Genomic DNA, 17,699 nt, shown 5'->3' on the forward strand with positions numbered 1-17,699 from the left:
ACAGTGTCTTACAGATAATAATTTCCTATGTGCACAAGAAGTATAATATAATATTCTAGATAAAATTATTCACACTGATGATTGCACTGCATTTAACAATTAGTTAAAATATAATAAATATTTGGAACATATTATAAAAAATACATTTAAGACCCAGCACATTTTAGATATCACCGTATGGTAATGAAGAAAATATACCAGCTGGGAAGTGAACAAATTTATTTCCCAAAAATGGTATTTGATCAGCAGACTTTGATTTAAAAATTTAAAAAAATACTTTGGAACTGGGTTAAGCATTCAGTAAAATGCGAACAGACATATTTTAGAACATTAGAAATGTTAAGCTATATAATTAATAGATATCGGGCTGATGGAAGAATATTGGTTGATCGTATAACGAAATTTAAAAGCACAGTGCTGGCCCGAAAACGGCTGAGGGGTAAAAGCCGCTGAACACTGGTAGTTCGGGGTCTAGGATTCGCGTCTTAGCGAACGGGCTGGCTACATTGACGCTTTTATTTATTCTCCCCCATGTGTAACGTGGATACGAGCCAGTTTCCTTTAAAAAAAAATCCTCCACGGGGCATTCTTTCTTTACCATCTAGTGCGCTAAGGGTGGAGCACGCAATAAGTAAGAAAAAAGCCTAGTGCTCCTATTGGCATCTTCAGCAAGATAAATAATTTTTTTAAGCTTCCTTCTCTCAGAAAACTTTTCTTGCACTTTCTGTTTCCTCACGGGGAATTCCTAATATTTTCATTTTTTAATGTTTTTTTATTTAAGAATTCGGCCTTTAAAAGTATACTGCATTAAATTCTACCCAGCTTACTTTTTAAAAACTATTTCGTAAACCTATTTTGTAAACCTATTTTGTATTTCGTAAACCTAAAATAAACTTTTCTTGACCAGTTACTGACAAATTTTTAAGCCAAACTAAAACGCTATTAGAAATATTCCTTTCATAAATAAAATACTTTAAGATATCCACGAACTTTTTATCACATATTACATATTTTGAAAAACGTTTAAACTAAAACGAGCTTAGGAATATTCATTTCATAATTAAAACATTTGAAGTATCCTAACAATTTTAATAGAATATTTGAAATCCATATTAGAGATATAATTTTAAACTCATTATATTCATCAGAGTGTCTGTCTAAAAATATGGAAGTTGCTTACTCACCTTGGGTAAATTGCAGTTCTTCAAACATTTTACCATTTCCACTACCATGTACTTAATATTCTCGTAATTAAGATAAACTACGCTGTCATTTCCATACACTATAGTAAACACATTATCAAACGTGGACGGAAGGGCTATTTTATTCACAGTAGGTGCTGGTGCAAAAGCAAAACACTGAATATTTGGATACGAATTCTTCAAAAGTAAAGTAAGGATAGAAGCCACAGATGCACCTAATTGGAAGACAATTTTATTAATTAAATACAGCGAAATTAAAAGCAAAGTAGCTTATAATAAATAACAAGCTGTAAAACATTCCTTACTTTATTTTTACCAATTATTAAAAAGAACTAAATACTTGGACACAAACAGCAGAATATAATGTAGGAAGGACGCTTTCCAAAGTATGGTTAGGAAAGTGCTCAGAAAGAAGGAGAACATATCGCCCAATCTTCTGCCATTAAAATAAATAAACAAAACAACGTGAAGATTTCGACTAACGTCTCAAAAAACAGATGTTGGCAGAAACCATTAAAAATTAAAAAGTTATAAACACACCATTAAAAATGTTATAAATTTTAAAAATATTCAAAAGCTTAAAAAGATACAATTATTAAAAAAATATTAAAAAATTTCTGAACCAATTGCGTAAGTTATGGGGTTCGAAACGTCGATTGTTAATTACAACAAAACTGCAGAAGTTCATAATATTTATGAGTTAGACATAGTAGAATTGTAATAAATTAAATGCAGTTTAACTGGTATCAATTAGACACATCATTAGCGGCCGAGCGTTAAAGTCACTGAATACTGGCAGTTTGGTCCAGGTTTTCGAATCCCACCGAATGGGTTGGCTGCATGGGCATTTGTGTGGTTTCCCTCGTGTGTAATGTGTATACGATTCACTTTCCCTGAGAAAATTCTTTCCGAAGCCATCCGTCCCCTTAAGCCGATAGTTCTCGAGAGCTTTGCCGTAATCCAAATAATTCAAACTAATTAGACACATTACTTAAAAAAACTAAAATAAATATTTAAGAAATGCGTTAATTGTTTTTATATCTCGCATTTTTTCAATCTATAATAGATCGATTGAATTTAAAAGATAAATTTAATATACTATGTTTTGCTGCCCAAAATCTCTTCTTGTGACTGCTGATTTACGAAAGAAAAGCAATAAAAGGAACCTTTTTCACCATTATCGAAAAATATTGCGGGTAAGAACCGAGTGTTCGAACTATCATTACCATTATTTCAATTGCAAGTCTAGAATAATACTAAAAATACGTGTATGTATAACAGAAATAAGTTACGCAAAAATAAGTAGAATACGTACTTCATTAAGTAAGTGAGAAGAATCTTGATTAAATACACAAGAAAGAACTAATAAAAACCAGAAAAACCGAGTCTAGGAAAAACTGGGGCTCAAACTCTCGATTTGCCGATCCTACTGTTGAAACTGCTGTGGATGATTATAGGAAGGAGTGTATTTATAGGAAAAGAGGAGGTGAGGCTGTAGAGGTATTTATAAGAAAAGATGCCTATAACATTTCACATCCGTTTACAGGATACCAGCTTCATGTTTCACTCAGTGGCAATATTTACCAAGGACTGCTTATAGATTACTTCCATTCTTTTAGTCTGCGAATCTCTGATAATATATGCGTATTTAATCAGGGAAAAAATTATGTAATTTGTAGATAATATACATCTATCAAAGTACAAAATAATTAGCTGAATGTCTGGCTATCAGCTGTGACACAAACATTATACACTGTCACACATCAGTTTATATGGATAAAGTGATGCTGTAGCATAAAATTTATAAATATACAGAAAAGGTCTACAGATGATAAATATGTAAGCATGAGATTGTAGCAATATAGGTGCCCTGCAAATGACAATTTGAGAAACTTCGTTAAGGAAAAATTTAAAGAATTAGAATAAAAATTATTATCTATATGACCTTTTCGGTAGATAATAGGAGAGTATCATTATTGTACTGAAAAGAGAAAAAGACAGAGATAATATTAGCATTATACATTTATTTTATTTTATTTATTTTCATTTTTTATTCTAAATTGTAGGATCTAAATATATCTTTTTTATTTAGAGAACTCAAAGCGTATCAAACGTCAAATAGTTTAAGATTGCAACATTTTGGCTTCAACTTATTTGTTTGCAAGTACATAAAGATGCTTCGCAAAAGCGATTCTTATCCAGAGGAACAGACTAAGATCCGCAAAAGGTAAATCAAATAGTCACGTACGTCATAAATGTTGTAGCGCCCTCTCCCAATGCGATTTTACAGAAGGTGGGACAAAACGTAATATTTCACATAGATTCCACTGGACAAATGCTACTAGGAAATCAGCAGAATATTAAATGAATGGATTTAATATTTAGTATATGTTACATTTTTTTTCGTCTACAAAATAAAAAAATTACACGCACACTCATACATAAAAAAATTGTTAAGGCTTGAAAACGAATTGATAGAGCACCACAGGCACATACTTTCATGGATGCGATTTTAATACAAATTGCTATACCCTTCTGTTCAAAAAATTCGCGGAAAGATCATCTCATGTGCTTGAAACTAACAACAATTAATTTGTCTGTCTTAGGGTGTTAAACCACATTCTGTAGAAGGAATGTATTAAGTGATATCATCTAAGACAACGTAGTTCGTATTGCAATAAAAAAAAGTTACAGGATATTTAAGCCATTCGACACAATATCGCAATGCTAAGAAAAAGATATTTGGCTAAAGAAGCTCATCTCAAATCAGAAACAGATCACTGACAACCTACGACCACCTTTTTTGTCAGATTTTTCATCCTCTTACTCTGCGTTTTACTTTTATCAAGATGGGTTTGAAGTGTTGTCGTTTTCAGAACGATTCAATGGTCAGTTTATGATAGACGCCAAAAGCAGCAGACTACACACTCTTTCTGAAGCGTCAGAAGCTAGGAGGCAGGTATGTGAGTTCGGACAGTTCTCACGCCGAAGATAACGGACACTAATTTTTTATACTGCCTTACAAGAATTTTCTGAGCAATTTTTGAACACAGAAGAAAACCATTCAGTATTTTATTAGGGAGCTAGATTCATGGTAGTATAGAGTATGCAAATAAAATTACTGATATTATTAGATACATGTGTTTTAAAGCACGCAAATATCTAGCATTTATTTATATGAAAAGCAGTTGGTGGAACCCACTACGTCTTGCATAAAAAAGTCTTTAAGAATATGCAGGTTAATTTTACATTTCAGGTGTTAGACATCGGAATATAAAAAGCTCCGGAATATCTTAAAGATTGAAAATTTCACATCAGGAGATTCAAATTCTTGCGTAATAATTACGCCTTCTACATATATGCATTTTATGCAATTGGTATCAAGCTCATAAAGTAATTTGTTTTACTTACCTAAACTGTGCCCTGTTACAACTACTTTATATCCAGGCCTCTCTTTCAGCGCTATATCTATAATATTTGTCTCTTCAAGTTTGCACTTGATTTCACGTGCAGCGCTCAGCATCCCTCCATGGCACAGAGCTCCAGGTGGACAGCCAGGATCATCCATGTTGGCGAAACCAGCTGCTACGTCAGTCAAGAGATCGTCCATAGACATAGTTCCCCTAGCTGAAATAATGATAGCAGAAGTTTCGTGATCATATGTGATAAAGAAAGGCACTTCAAAGACCTTGTCTACGAAGCTAACGTGGACAAGGTCTTCATACGGTAGACCAGTCGTTGCTTCCAGACCAGCTAAGTTGCAACCGCAGCAGTTGTCCCCCAGTACTTTGCTGGATCGTTTTCGGCAATAGAAGCAACACCTAAGAGATAAAATGTCATTAGAATATTTTGTCAAAACGATGTACAGGTTTCATGAAACGTAAAAACAATTGTCCACAACATATGCAGGGAAAAAAAAAAAAAAAGACTCGTTTTAAAACATTTTTAAAATTAAAACAAAGAAAAGCAAAAAAACATTATTGTTTTTGGTCTTCTAGCAAAATAAGAGCTACGTATAGCTGTTGCGGAATTACAATGTTTGTTTTTGTTTGTTTTATTACAATGTCTGTTTGCATTAAAAAATTCAGCTACAAAAGGCTGCAGGAATAAAAGTCATTAACGAATAAATTAAACATAAGAAAAAATATTAAACAATTTCCAAATCACATGTCCTTGCAAGCATTCAGTATGAGAACTATGTGTGAAATATCCAGTGGGTAATCTTATTCCTGTTTCATTGTGACCAGTTTATGTAGTGGCTCGTAGCGATAGTTTCTATTATTATGTTCTTTAGTTCTTAAATGTCACATGACAAAGGTAGTACCTTAAACACAATTTCTGATATGTTCTCTCAAAAAACAATTACATGGAAGGCAGTTTCAATAAATATATGTCGCTTTAATTTTTTCGTTTGCTTGTGAAGTCTGTGATTTTTTCTGTCTGGATTTTGCATAATAAGCTTAAATGACATTTTCCCACCATCAATAAGCATTTTGTACGTGTTCTAAATTTCCGCTTTCAAGAAAAGGGCAGAAATACTTTTTTTACTTCTTACTATAATATGTATTTAGAGAATAAATTGAAATGCTAGTCAGCCTCGTTTTCAAACTGAATTTGTTTTCGTTTGCTCCATTTACTTATACGAAAAATTTCAAATAACTTACGTAAGACGTCTGAATAGATGGCAGCACCCACATGTTAAATTTCTGTATATATACCACGGCCAACCAAAGACACCCAAGCCTATATCAAAGTATCTGCTTGCTAGCTGGAGGTTCATCCACGATGGAAGATTGTCTGGTGGGAAGTGATTCAACTTCTTGCCGTCTGAAACACACACACACACACACACAAAAAAAAAAAAAAAAAAAAAATTGAAGTATTTAGAGAAAATGTTTTACAGTATTACTTAATAACTTTCTATAATCCTAAAGCTATTTAGGCTGGGTAGAAATCTTCAAATATAATCTTTGAACATTAAAACAATACATAAATGATCGGATTTCTCGAAATTTAATGCTAAACGCCAAGCGCAGATCGTAATATAAGGTTAAGCTGAAACGAACTTACCATTAAGCAACTAAGCAAATTAAATGGAATTTATTAAACTTTAAACAAATTAATTAAATTTAACATGGAACAAATTAAACTTTAAAATAAATAAAATATCTTTCGACTATGTCCATTCCTAAATTATTAAGTGTCATTCAAACTGAGAAATATTTCTTAAAAACAAGATAGTTACATTGAAAGAAGAGAAAGTAGTCATTGAAAAATAAAATGAACCAAACAATATTTATCAGTAAAAAGATATTTTAAAGATAATCATGAGATTCAGCTGGTTCGCATCACTTTAGAATAAACTGCTTCCTAAAATATTCAGTATACTAAATAAAGAAAAGTTCATACATTTTTAAGCAAATTTTTACAGTTATAAACGAAAAAGGACTAATTTAATTTCTTATATTTAATCAGATGACGTTATTATTAAATATATAAGAAATATTTTGTCACAATTCAAGGCCATACCTTGATCACATAAAACTAGAACTGAAGAATGATTTTCAATCGTAAACTTGCGAAATTATCACTATATATATTTTATCATATAATTATATGGCATTCTTGGTGTTTACGTATTATCGCAACCACCTTAGTAGAAACCGCCAAATTTTCAGAATGTGCCAAACTCTGGCAACCATACGCATTTTGATTTTTCAGGCACCCAATGCTCATAACAATCCTTCAGCCAAACAACGTCAGCATTTTTGCATACGTCCTTGCTGTTGTATTCCAATGGCTTTTATAAACAAATCGTGATATTTTTTTACCTTAAACTTAATTTTAAAATATGTGCTTATGAAATATGCCAATAATGAAACAAACTGTGATAAAATTTCTTCAGGAACACAGAACTGACGCAAAGTCTCTATAGGGAACAATGAGGAGATGCGTTGGTAGATACCCAATGTTACCGTATTTTGCGCAATGCTATATCTCTGCAGTTCTTTGATATTTTGTTAAATTGTTGTATACTTGGAGAGCAGCATATCACAAAAAATAACAGGAAAATGTTGGGAAAAGTTCGTTTTATTATTTAATGTGCCAAGTAATACGTTTTTTACAATTGAAATTTGTATTTTAAATTAATAAAGTATGTTTTCTTTTCCTATGTTCATAATGTTTGCCAAATTACTATATAGTATATCGATAGCTTGGGAATCTTTTTTTAAAAACATTCTCGAAGACCACCAGTTTACACACCATAAGTAACTTTTACCTTAATACTTAAGTACTGTATTATTTTCGATAGTAAAGATACATTTCTTCCCCTCAAATAAGCAAATAATGTCGCTAAAAACGAAAAGTTTCTTAGAATCGCAATTTTTTCTCAGTTACTAAGTATTCGAAAATAATTCATTTTTACAAATAATGAGTTTAGAGAGAAGTAGCTAATAACAGGGTCGGGAATAAGCTTTTTGCTATCTGACATAATCTCAGTGGCTCGAAAATTTTGCAGTCCAGTGTCTCTTTAGGCTCTAAAATTTCGCAGTCCGATACGCCCTCACCATTTGTAACGATTCCTGATTAGTAAACAGAAATTTAGAAATTTGATCCTCGTTCATAAATAAACATCGATAATATAAAAATATTTGCTAAATATAATTTAGACTTTCATTTAATTTATCTTATTTTCTTTAAATCTCTTTTTTTTTTGGGGGGGGTGGTACTGAGGTCAAGGCCTTCGTCTTGTTATGGATGTCACCTCAAAATCGAAGAAATGCTTTGTTGTTTCAACGCGGTATAACAATTATTTACACATTCTATTGGGATAGGGAATCTTCCCAGGTGCCCGAAGAAATGAACTCTGTTCATGAAGCGATATAACAAATAAATATGCTATATTCAATTAAAAAACACTGATTTGAAAACACTTTCACTTACTATAACGTGTACTCTAGATACCTGTTTTCTAAATTATAAAGTGTCATAGAATTACACTATGAATATGCTTTAACTTAATTTAAAACTGTTTGTTGTTTAATTCATTAAATTAGAAAGATAGTAATATTAGTTATTCATAATTAAAATACATACGATAAGTTGCCAACAGATGGCGCCACTGTTAATGAACTGTGCGTCTAAAACAACCTAGGTTTCTTTCTTTTTCCTGTTAAATTATTCGGAAAGCCACAACTCCAATTTTTCTTCGAAATATTTACACGTCTGGTAAAAGTGACGTTGGTCACTTGGAGCAATAAATGGCAAATGATAAAAGAAAAACAACCACCAGGTCTTGTACATCATCGAACCTAATTTCCACCCACCATCAAGTGCAATCACGGAACAACAATCCATTCATGAACGCACAACTGCTTTTAATTTTTTATTTGTTTAAAGAAAATATATTATAATTAAATTCATTAATAATTTATTAAAAACGCAGGTATTCATTATTTCACGAATATAGAGACTCTCATCAGAAAATCAGAATTACTTATAACATTACTTTAGAGATCTCGGTATGGTAGTATTAGTACTTAATTTGGTTAGATGAATTTGTTTATAACTCTAAAACTGACAGATAATAGGATCACCAGCAAATAATTAAAATTTTACTGGTGATGTAATATAAAACAAATTTGAACCCTGAACAAACTGAACAGCGCCACTAATAAATCTTTCAAATTCTCATTAAATATTTAACAGTTAGACTAGAAGAGAAACACGCTAATGTGACAATCAAAAACGTAAAAACAACCTTGTATTTAGCGTAGGTATAATGAAACAATCGATTTCGAGGGCAGCTAAAGGTCCCTCCTCATCAGAAGAAAGAAATACCTAGAAAGAAGAAAATAAAGGAGAAGGAGTCTCAGAAACACGTGGTCCTTATCAGCACTGCACGTGGTTATAACTGGATTTTTAATCAGAGTTGCACTGGCCGCCTACTTTTACTGAGCCAGGCTATCTGATCAAGCATAAAGGAAAATCAGCGAAGTTAAAATAGGGAGCGAGGGGCAAATGCACCTTCACTTTGAGATTCGAGCTCAAAATCTGAACTTCAAATAATGGAAAGCAACCACTGAATGGATTTTTATACCCTCTGGTAGTACCAAACGCGAGGAGGTAACGCCATCTATCGGCAAAAATAACTGAATTAAGATAGTCGAATTTTAAAGGCATTAGGAAGGACTGGATTGGACTTCAAATCATTAACTAAACCTGCTAAATCTTTGTGAATGTGAAAAGCCTCAAGAAAATCCAATTCACCAATGGAAGAAGCCTTTTGGATAATTTTTGCAAACCCAAAGTCAAAATTATGGTTAAATGTTCAATTATGATACGCTATTGAAGACTTGTTAATTTCGCCTTTTCTGACATAAGATTCATATTCCTTGATACGAAACTTCAACGCTCTTTTTGTTTGGCCAATATATCTTAAACCACACTGACACGATATACTATAAATTCCCCAAGAATTCAAGACAGAAACGCAATCTTTTAGAATCTAAGGGTGAATTTTATTAATAGGGGAGAAACCGACTTGAAAATTGAATTTCTGGAGAATCCGTGCAATTTTATAGCTAACAGAAGGATAAAATGGAAGCACGACAAGGTCATTCATATTATTTCTAACAGTGGAATGTCTTCTTTGATGGGAATCTGAAAATTTTTTAACGGCTTTATCAATAATCACGGGAGAAAAACCATGGTCAATCGCAACTGCTCTCAAATAATTAAGTTCATTGGTAAGCAAAGATTCAGAGCAACAAACTTCAAGCGCGGAATACATAATAGTAAAAAGAAGCCATTTTTTGCTTAACAGGGTGGCATGACTTGGCATGGGGTGGTAAACAAACTGCAAAGGGTTTACGGTACACAGTTGTGCTAAAATCAGTTTCATTGCGGATTATAAGAATATCAAGGAAGGGGAGGGAATTGTTGGATTCAATTTCAAGAGTGAATTGGATGGCTGGATCAATTGAATTCATAATAGATAGAATCTCGGATAAATCCTCTTAATAACCGTCAAAAAGTGCGAAAGTGTCGTCAACATACCGAATCCAAAGACGAAAAGATAGTTTATCAAATAATTTCATCTTAAAATAGTGCATATAAATGTCAGCAAGTACCGGACTGAGAGGATTACCCATAGCCAATCCTTCAACTTGACGAAAATATGCATTTTGGAAAACAAAGTGGGTTTGACTTAGAGAAACTTTAGCAAGCGAAACCAACTCATTAATTTCAGTATGTGTGAAGTGAAATTCCCGAAGCCTAGTTTCAAGACAATTTAGTGCTCCTTCGACCGGAACATTAGTAAACAGTGATTTGACATCAAATGAAACCATAATGGAACGCAGTGGAGAAATATTTTTAAGTTTATCAATGACTTCAACAGAATTTTTTACAGTGTGAATATTGTTAGCAAGTAGAGGAGAAAATCTGGAAACTAAATATTTGGCCAACGGATATGAAGCAGTACCTATGTTGGAAACAATTGGTCGAAAAGGAATACCGGTTTTGTGGACTTTTGGAAGAGCATAAAGCCTAGCGCAATTAGTAATAGGTGGAATAAGAACCTATTACTAAAGACATTTCCGAGATATCCCTTATTCCACCTATTACTAATTGCGTTAGGCTTTATGCTCTTTCAAAAGTCCACAAAACCGGTATTCCTTTTCGACCAATTGTTTCCTATAAATCTAGTAAAGAAAATTTCAAAAATAATTTAAAATTTTTTTTTTTTTTTTAGATTGCATTCTGAAAACTTCAGGTTACTGTTTAACATATCATTAAAATTTCACAGTGGCTAAAAATCTAGTAAAGAAAATTTCAAAAATAATTAAAAAAATTTTTTTTTTAGATTGCATTCTGAAAACTTCAGGTTATTGTTTAACATATCATTAAAATTTCACAGTGGCTAAAAATCTAATAGAGAAAATTTCAAAAATAATTTAATTTTTTTTTTTTTTTTTTTTTTTTTTTTTTTTTTTTTTTTAGATTGCATTCTGAAAACTTCAGATTAATGTTTAACATATTGTTGCGTGCGTACGGGTTCGTTACGAAATGAATGCACAAGTCCGATGAAAAATGAACAAAAATTTATTATTATCACAACAAAAATGCTTAAATCTTCTCAAATTATCATGCAGTATTACAATATCTCACAGTAGTTATCTTTTAACTACTCAAATGTCCAATAGAACGTAATTCAAAACAGCTAAAGAAAGCTAATCCGCGAATTCGCTACAATCAACAAGAGCAGTTTTCTAAACAACAACACACTAAGCAACTACAACAAACTGAGATGTTTTCCTCCTTTTATAAGATTTTAAAATCACGCGCTAGAATTTTCCAGTACTTTCTCGAAATCAAAAAGAGATATTTATTTATTTAATGCACGCGCTCTTGTATTTTCAATTTTCCGGCTTAGCTTTCTTTTAATATTCGTCACGCGCTGCACTGCGCGAGAAATAAAACCATTTAATTTATAATTGAACTAACATTAGCTTTTTAAATACCAAATTCGTAACACTGCCCCCTTCCCAATGACTGCACGTCCCGGGCAGTACAATCCCTGGACAGGAAGCTAAACTTAAAACTGTGGCATAAATGCAACTGAGGCATAAACATTACATTACAATATCAAACAACATGAACAATAAATGCAATAACTAACTTAAACAAATCAAATGCTATCAAATACTAAATACAAAACAAATACTAAATACAAATCAAATACTAAATGCAAATCAAATATTAAATACAAATTAAATCAAATACACATTTAAAAACATAAAGGACCATGGTCTGATACTATTTACAATTATTTACATTACGTACTTTGGCCATAGTAATGAGCTAACCTGTCGGAATGAACGACTTTAGGTTTCGAGTTCGAAGACTTACAAATCCGAACCACGACGTCATTCAGCCTGTTTAGAACTGTATACGGGCCATCCCAAGGTGACTGTAATTTCGGACAAAGTCCTTTTCCGTCGAGTCGGATTCCACAACCACACCTTGTCTCCTTCGTGGAATTGATGTTTAGTAGCTCTTGTGTCGTATCGGGTCTTCATCTTCTCCGTCGCTAAGTTGACTCGCTCTCGTGAAAAGTTGTGCATCACTTCAAACCGGGCCTGGAGATCTTGAATATATTCCTCAGACGATGAAGGAGCATCCGGAGGGCGGCCAAACAATAGATCACAAGGCAGACGAAGGTCACGACCGAAAAGCATCTGTGATGCAGAATAGCCGGTAGTCTCGTGGACAGCACTGCGGTAAGCCAGTAAAAACAGCGATAATTTCTTGTCCCAGTCCTGCTGGTTTCTGGATACCACTAATGAGAGGTGATTAAGGATGGTTCGATTGAACCTCTCTACCATGCCGTCCGACTGGGGATGTAATGGCGTCGTTTGGGTCTTGTCAATGCCAAGTAGTTTGCATAGTTCTTTGATTACTACCGAGGTAAAATTCCTTCCCTGATCGGAATGTAACTGAAGAGGCACTCCCAACCTGGAAATCCAGTGCTGTATCATCACCTCAGCTACTGTAACAGCCTCTTGATCAGGAATAGGATACGCTTCAGGCCACTTGGTGAAGTAATCAACGACAACGAGTATGTATTTGTTGCCATCAGCAGTTCATGGCATAGGTCCCAAGATATCAAAGGCGATACGTTCAAAAGGCGCGCCTACGTTGTAACGTTGCAGTTTGCCTCGGCTGCGTCTCTTCGGTCCTTTCCGACCTGCACAGGCATCGCAAGATCGGCACCACTTTTGCACGTCATCCTTTGCATTATTCCAGTAAAAGCGCTCACGAACTCTCTGTAAGGTCTTCATTATTCCAAAGTGACCTCCCGTAGGGCTGTTATGTAGTTCTTTAAGGACATCAGGAATGCGGGATCTTGGAAGTATCAGCTGCCATCGGAACGTCTTCCCATCATCCGATTCGAATTTCCGGTATAAGACGCCGTTTCGAATGTGAAGTGAATCCCAGAGTGCCCAATATTGTTTCGTTGTAGGAATACAGATAGAAATGTCCTGCCAGGTAGGTTTTCTGTTTGACGACTCCATTAAATCAATTATGGGTTTAATGTCGCGGTGTTCCAGCTGGTCTTTCCTGACTTCATCATCACTCCACGGTTTTCGATCAGCCGATGTTGATGTTGTAATTTGTCTTGTGACCGGAGTCAGCAGCTCGTATTTCGCTTCCACCCTGGAACAATATCGGCAGTTTTCTTGGCAAGGTCTTCTAGACAGGGCGTCGGCGTTTCCGTGTGATGATCCCTTACGATGACGGATAGTGATGTCATATTCTTGGAGTCTCTGTATCCATCTGGCTATATGACCCTCAGGATTCTTGAAATTTAAAAGCCAGGTCAATGATGCATGATAGATGCGGAGCAGGAATTTTCTGCCGTATAGATAGTGATGGAACTGTTCTACAGCTTTGACTATGGCGAGCAACTCTTTCCTGGTGACACAATAATTCCTCTCCGGTTTAGACAGGCACTTGCTCTAGTACGCCACTACACGTTCTTGGAAGCCTATTTCTTGGGACAAAACAGCACCGACACTTTCATTGCTCACGTCTGTGTCGAGAATAAATGGTCTGTCGAGCTGAGGATACGTTAGGATCGGAGCTGATGCTAAAGCCTCCTTTAAGTTGTTAAATGCATCCTCGCATTCTTTTGTCCCCAAGAACTTTCGCTTGCTCTCTGTCAGCTTGTGAAGGGGTCTTGCGATGGAAGAAAAGTCCTTCACGAATCTCATATAGTAGGTGCAAAGTCCTAGAAAGCTTCTCAACTGATGGACATTCTCGGGATGTTTCCAGGATTTAACAGCTGATACCTTTTCAGGATCCGTGCGCACACCTTCTGCAGAAATGACATGTTCCAGGTAAGTCACTTCCTTTAGGAACAAATTGCATTTAGCGGGACTCAGCTTCAGATTGGCTTCTTTCAGTTTCTGAAGCACCTTCCTAAGATTTTCTAAATGTTCTTCAAAACTCTTTCCGACGATGATGATGTCGTCCAGGTATATCAGGCAGGCTTCGTAGGAAAGGCCTTTTAAAACAGTCTCCATAAGACGTTCGAATGTTGCCGGCTCATTACACAGTCCAAACGGCATTACCTTGAATTGCCACAGCCCTTGTCCCGGAGTAAATGCTGTCTTTTCTCGGTCTTCAGGCTGTATTACTACCTGCCAATACCCATTCTTTAAATCAAGTGTTGAGAACCACTTGCTTCCAGAAAGAGTGTCTAGAATGTCGTCAATTCTAGGAAGAGGGTAACTGTCTTTCTTCGTAACCTCATTCAACCGGCGATAGTCAACGCAAAATCTTGTTGAGCCGTCTTTCTTTCTGACTAGGACGATGGGAGATGCACATGGACTTACTGAAGGCTCGATGACATCGCCTTCTTCCATATCTTTTAACAGTGTTCGTGCCTCTTCCTGTTTAGCAAACGGTAGACGTCTTGGATGTTGCTTGATCGGGGGATGATCGCCGGTATCGATTATGTGTTGTGTCAAACTGGTTCGACCCACGTCAGAAGACGAGCGGGAGAAAACAACTTGAAGATCTTTAATGACGCAATCGGCAGCATTCTTCTCTTCATCGTTTAATTGCGCATTCTGAAGTAATTCTGATGTAATGTTTTCTGAAGACACGGATTCTTGGATGTTACTCTTTCTTTCAACGGTGGTTACTGGAGTACATGCTGCAACCACTTCACCTTTCTTAATAATTCTCACCTTCTCAGTTACATTGGCGACTCTCACCGGGATAACCTTTCTGGATAGGTCGACGAGTGTTGAGGCTACTAGTACTCCTTTTGGGCTATTACAGTTATTGGGATATTCTATGATGCCGTAGCGGAAATTTCTGTTTTCGGCTATGGATCCAGGAAGTAAAATTTCTGTTCTTGCCGGTATTGTAATATTGTCTTGTGCTATGATTTTATGGACAGATTTAACTTCTTCATCATTAACTTCAAATAACGCTATGTCCTCAGATCTAGAATGCTATTCGTTATTTTTAAATCCAAGGAAAAATTGTATTTCCTTAGAAAGTCCAATCCGAGTATGCAAGAATCAGTGATCTCTGCTACATATGCCGTGTGGTAGTAAGCGGCACTTCCAAACGTGATGTTAACATTTACTTTTCCGTCGATGTCGATCTTCTCACCGGACACAGTCTGGAGGGTAACGCAGGGCGGCGTCCAGATAAGTTTGTTTCCCAGTTGTTGAGCCAAATCTTTTCGGATGATGGTAACGTTGGCTCCTGTATCTATCGTCATATTGCAGGGAACTCCATTAATATGTCCTATTATGAAAAGTCCATTACTGCCGCCTCTCACTGCAGAAATCTGAAACGCTTTAAACTGGGGCTTTTCATTATCTGGCAACCTCCGCCCCGCGAGATGGCCACTAATTAGTTTCCCTGCTGTTTGTTAGGAGCGGTCTTAACATCCGTACCCTGGGGTATTCTGCAGTTTCGTCGTATGTGTCCTTCAGCACCGCAGTTCCAACATTTTAAGGTTGATTTCTTTTCACTGATATTTCTTCTTAAGTCATTGAGTTGTCTGGTTAAATCGTCTAGACGAACAGTAACTTGATCCCTTGGTTCCTGGACATGAGCAGCTCTGATTGGGTGGCGGTCTCTACGAGTGGCTTGCTGGGCTGCCTCAAATTTCATGGCGTACACTAAAGCGCTTTTCAGATCTTTAACATCCGCCATTCGCAGTGCTTTCTGTATTTCAGGGTCCCGGATGCCATCGATGAAATATTGCATCAACAGGATTTTCCTTGTTTATTTCGGGCACTCCGAAAAGGCGTGATGTGACAGCCTTTCAACATCCGTGGCGAGCTCCTGAAGTGTTTCGGTGAGCTTCTGTTGACGGGATTTTAATTGGAGCCTGCTGTACTCTTTTAAACATTTCTCGCCGAAGCGCAGCTCCAAGGCGCCGGACAGAGCTTCGAAATCTAGCCTTTGATTTTCGGGAAGCGTCTGCAGGATATCCGCTGCGTCTGCTCTCAGAGAAGCGGCGAGATGACAGGCCTTAGCTTGGGAGTCCCATCCATTCGCATCCGCAACGATAGAAAACTGGGTCTTATACACTTGCCAGGATGTCTTCCCATCATATGTGGATAGCTTCAGAGATGGACGAGCAGGCATCCGTAAGAATTTAAAATCATCACTCTTGCTCCCTGCCGTCGCTACGAATTTTTTTAAAGTTTCCATTTCTTTGGCAACTGCAGAAACACTCTCTTCAATTTGTTGTTGGACGGCCGAAACTCTTCCTTCAACTCGTTGCTCCACAGCCGATAGTCTATCTTCTATTTCATCTTTGACAGAAGAAACCTTTTCTTTAATTTGCCCGACTTTATTTTCGACAGCTCCTGTTCTGTCTTCCATAGCCTCAAATTTACTTTCTATTACGCAGGTTATTTCTTTTTTCATTTCGTCTTGACCTGCTTCAATCTTTTCTTGTACAGATTTTATATCTTCTTTAAAAGTTACTTGACCAGCTTCCAACTTTTCGTGAACGGCTTCCGTTTCCTTTTTAACGGATTCCATTTCCTTTTTAACGAATTCTTCCATCTTTTCCTGAGCAGATTTCATATTATCTTTCATTTCTTCTTGTCCCGCTTTCATTTCCTGCTGGCCCGTTTTCATTTCCTCTTTAAATTTAGCAAAGGCTGATATCAACTGTCTTAACTGATCTTCCATCGCTCTTGTGATTGGCTTTCAAACCCCACTCCTGACACCAAAAATTGTTGCGTGCGTACGGGTTCGTTACGAAATGAATGCACAAGTCCGATGAAAAATGAACAAAAATTTATTATTATCACAACAAAAATGCTTAAATCTTCTCAAATTATCATGCAGTATTACAATATCTCACAGTAGTTATCTTTTAACTACTCAAATGTCCAATAGAACGTAATTCAAAACAGCTAAAGAAAGCTAATCCACGAATTCGCTACAATCGACAAGAGCAGTTTTCTAAACAACAACAAACTAAGCAACTACGAGTACAACAAACTGAGATGTTTTCCTCCTTTTATAAGATTTTAAAATCACGCGCTAGAATTTTCCAGTACTTTCTCGAAATCAAAAAGAGATATTTATTTATTTAATGCACGCGCTCTTGTATTTTCAATTTTCCGGCTTAGCTTTCTTTTAATATTCGTCACGCGCTGCCCTGCGCGAGAAATAAAACCATTTAATTTATAATTGAACTAACATTAGCTTTTTAAATACCAAATTCGTAACAATATCATTAAAATTTCACAGTGGCTAAAAATCTAGTAAAGAAAATTTCAAAAATAATTTAAAAAAAATTTTTTTAATTGCATTCTGAAAACTTCAGATTACTGTTTAATATATCATTAAAATTTCAGAGCTTAAAAATATGAGAAAGTTTTCACAGTTTAGAAATATAAAAATTCTAAAATTAAAAAGGAATTACAGTTTTATCTTAATAAT

The 17,699-nt window shown here is 35.5% G+C and overlaps 1 protein-coding gene across 4 annotated transcripts in view; it reads right to left on the bottom strand.

The window, feature by feature from the left end:
• The window catches only part of LOC118202146 (diacylglycerol lipase-beta-like), a 189,706-nt gene that overhangs the window by 18,771 nt on the left and 153,236 nt on the right, over positions 1 to 17,699 (bottom strand). For all 4 annotated transcript variants that reach the window (XM_085810900.1, XM_085810898.1, XM_085810899.1 and 1 more), the window contains exons 8-10: positions 5,867 to 6,029; positions 4,614 to 5,023; positions 1,185 to 1,417 (exon numbers count right to left, since the gene is read on the bottom strand). In XM_085810900.1, the coding sequence (XP_085667026.1) occupies positions 1,185 to 1,417; positions 4,614 to 5,023; positions 5,867 to 6,029 (806 nt within the window). The remainder of the gene's footprint in view (positions 1 to 1,184; positions 1,418 to 4,613; positions 5,024 to 5,866; positions 6,030 to 17,699) is intronic.

The sequence above is a fragment of the Stegodyphus dumicola genome, chromosome 2 (assembly GCF_044657685.1).
Source record: "Stegodyphus dumicola isolate Sdum_Otavi_A_Nest chromosome 2, ASM4465768v1".
Lineage (NCBI taxonomy): Eukaryota > Metazoa > Arthropoda > Arachnida > Araneae > Eresidae > Stegodyphus > Stegodyphus dumicola.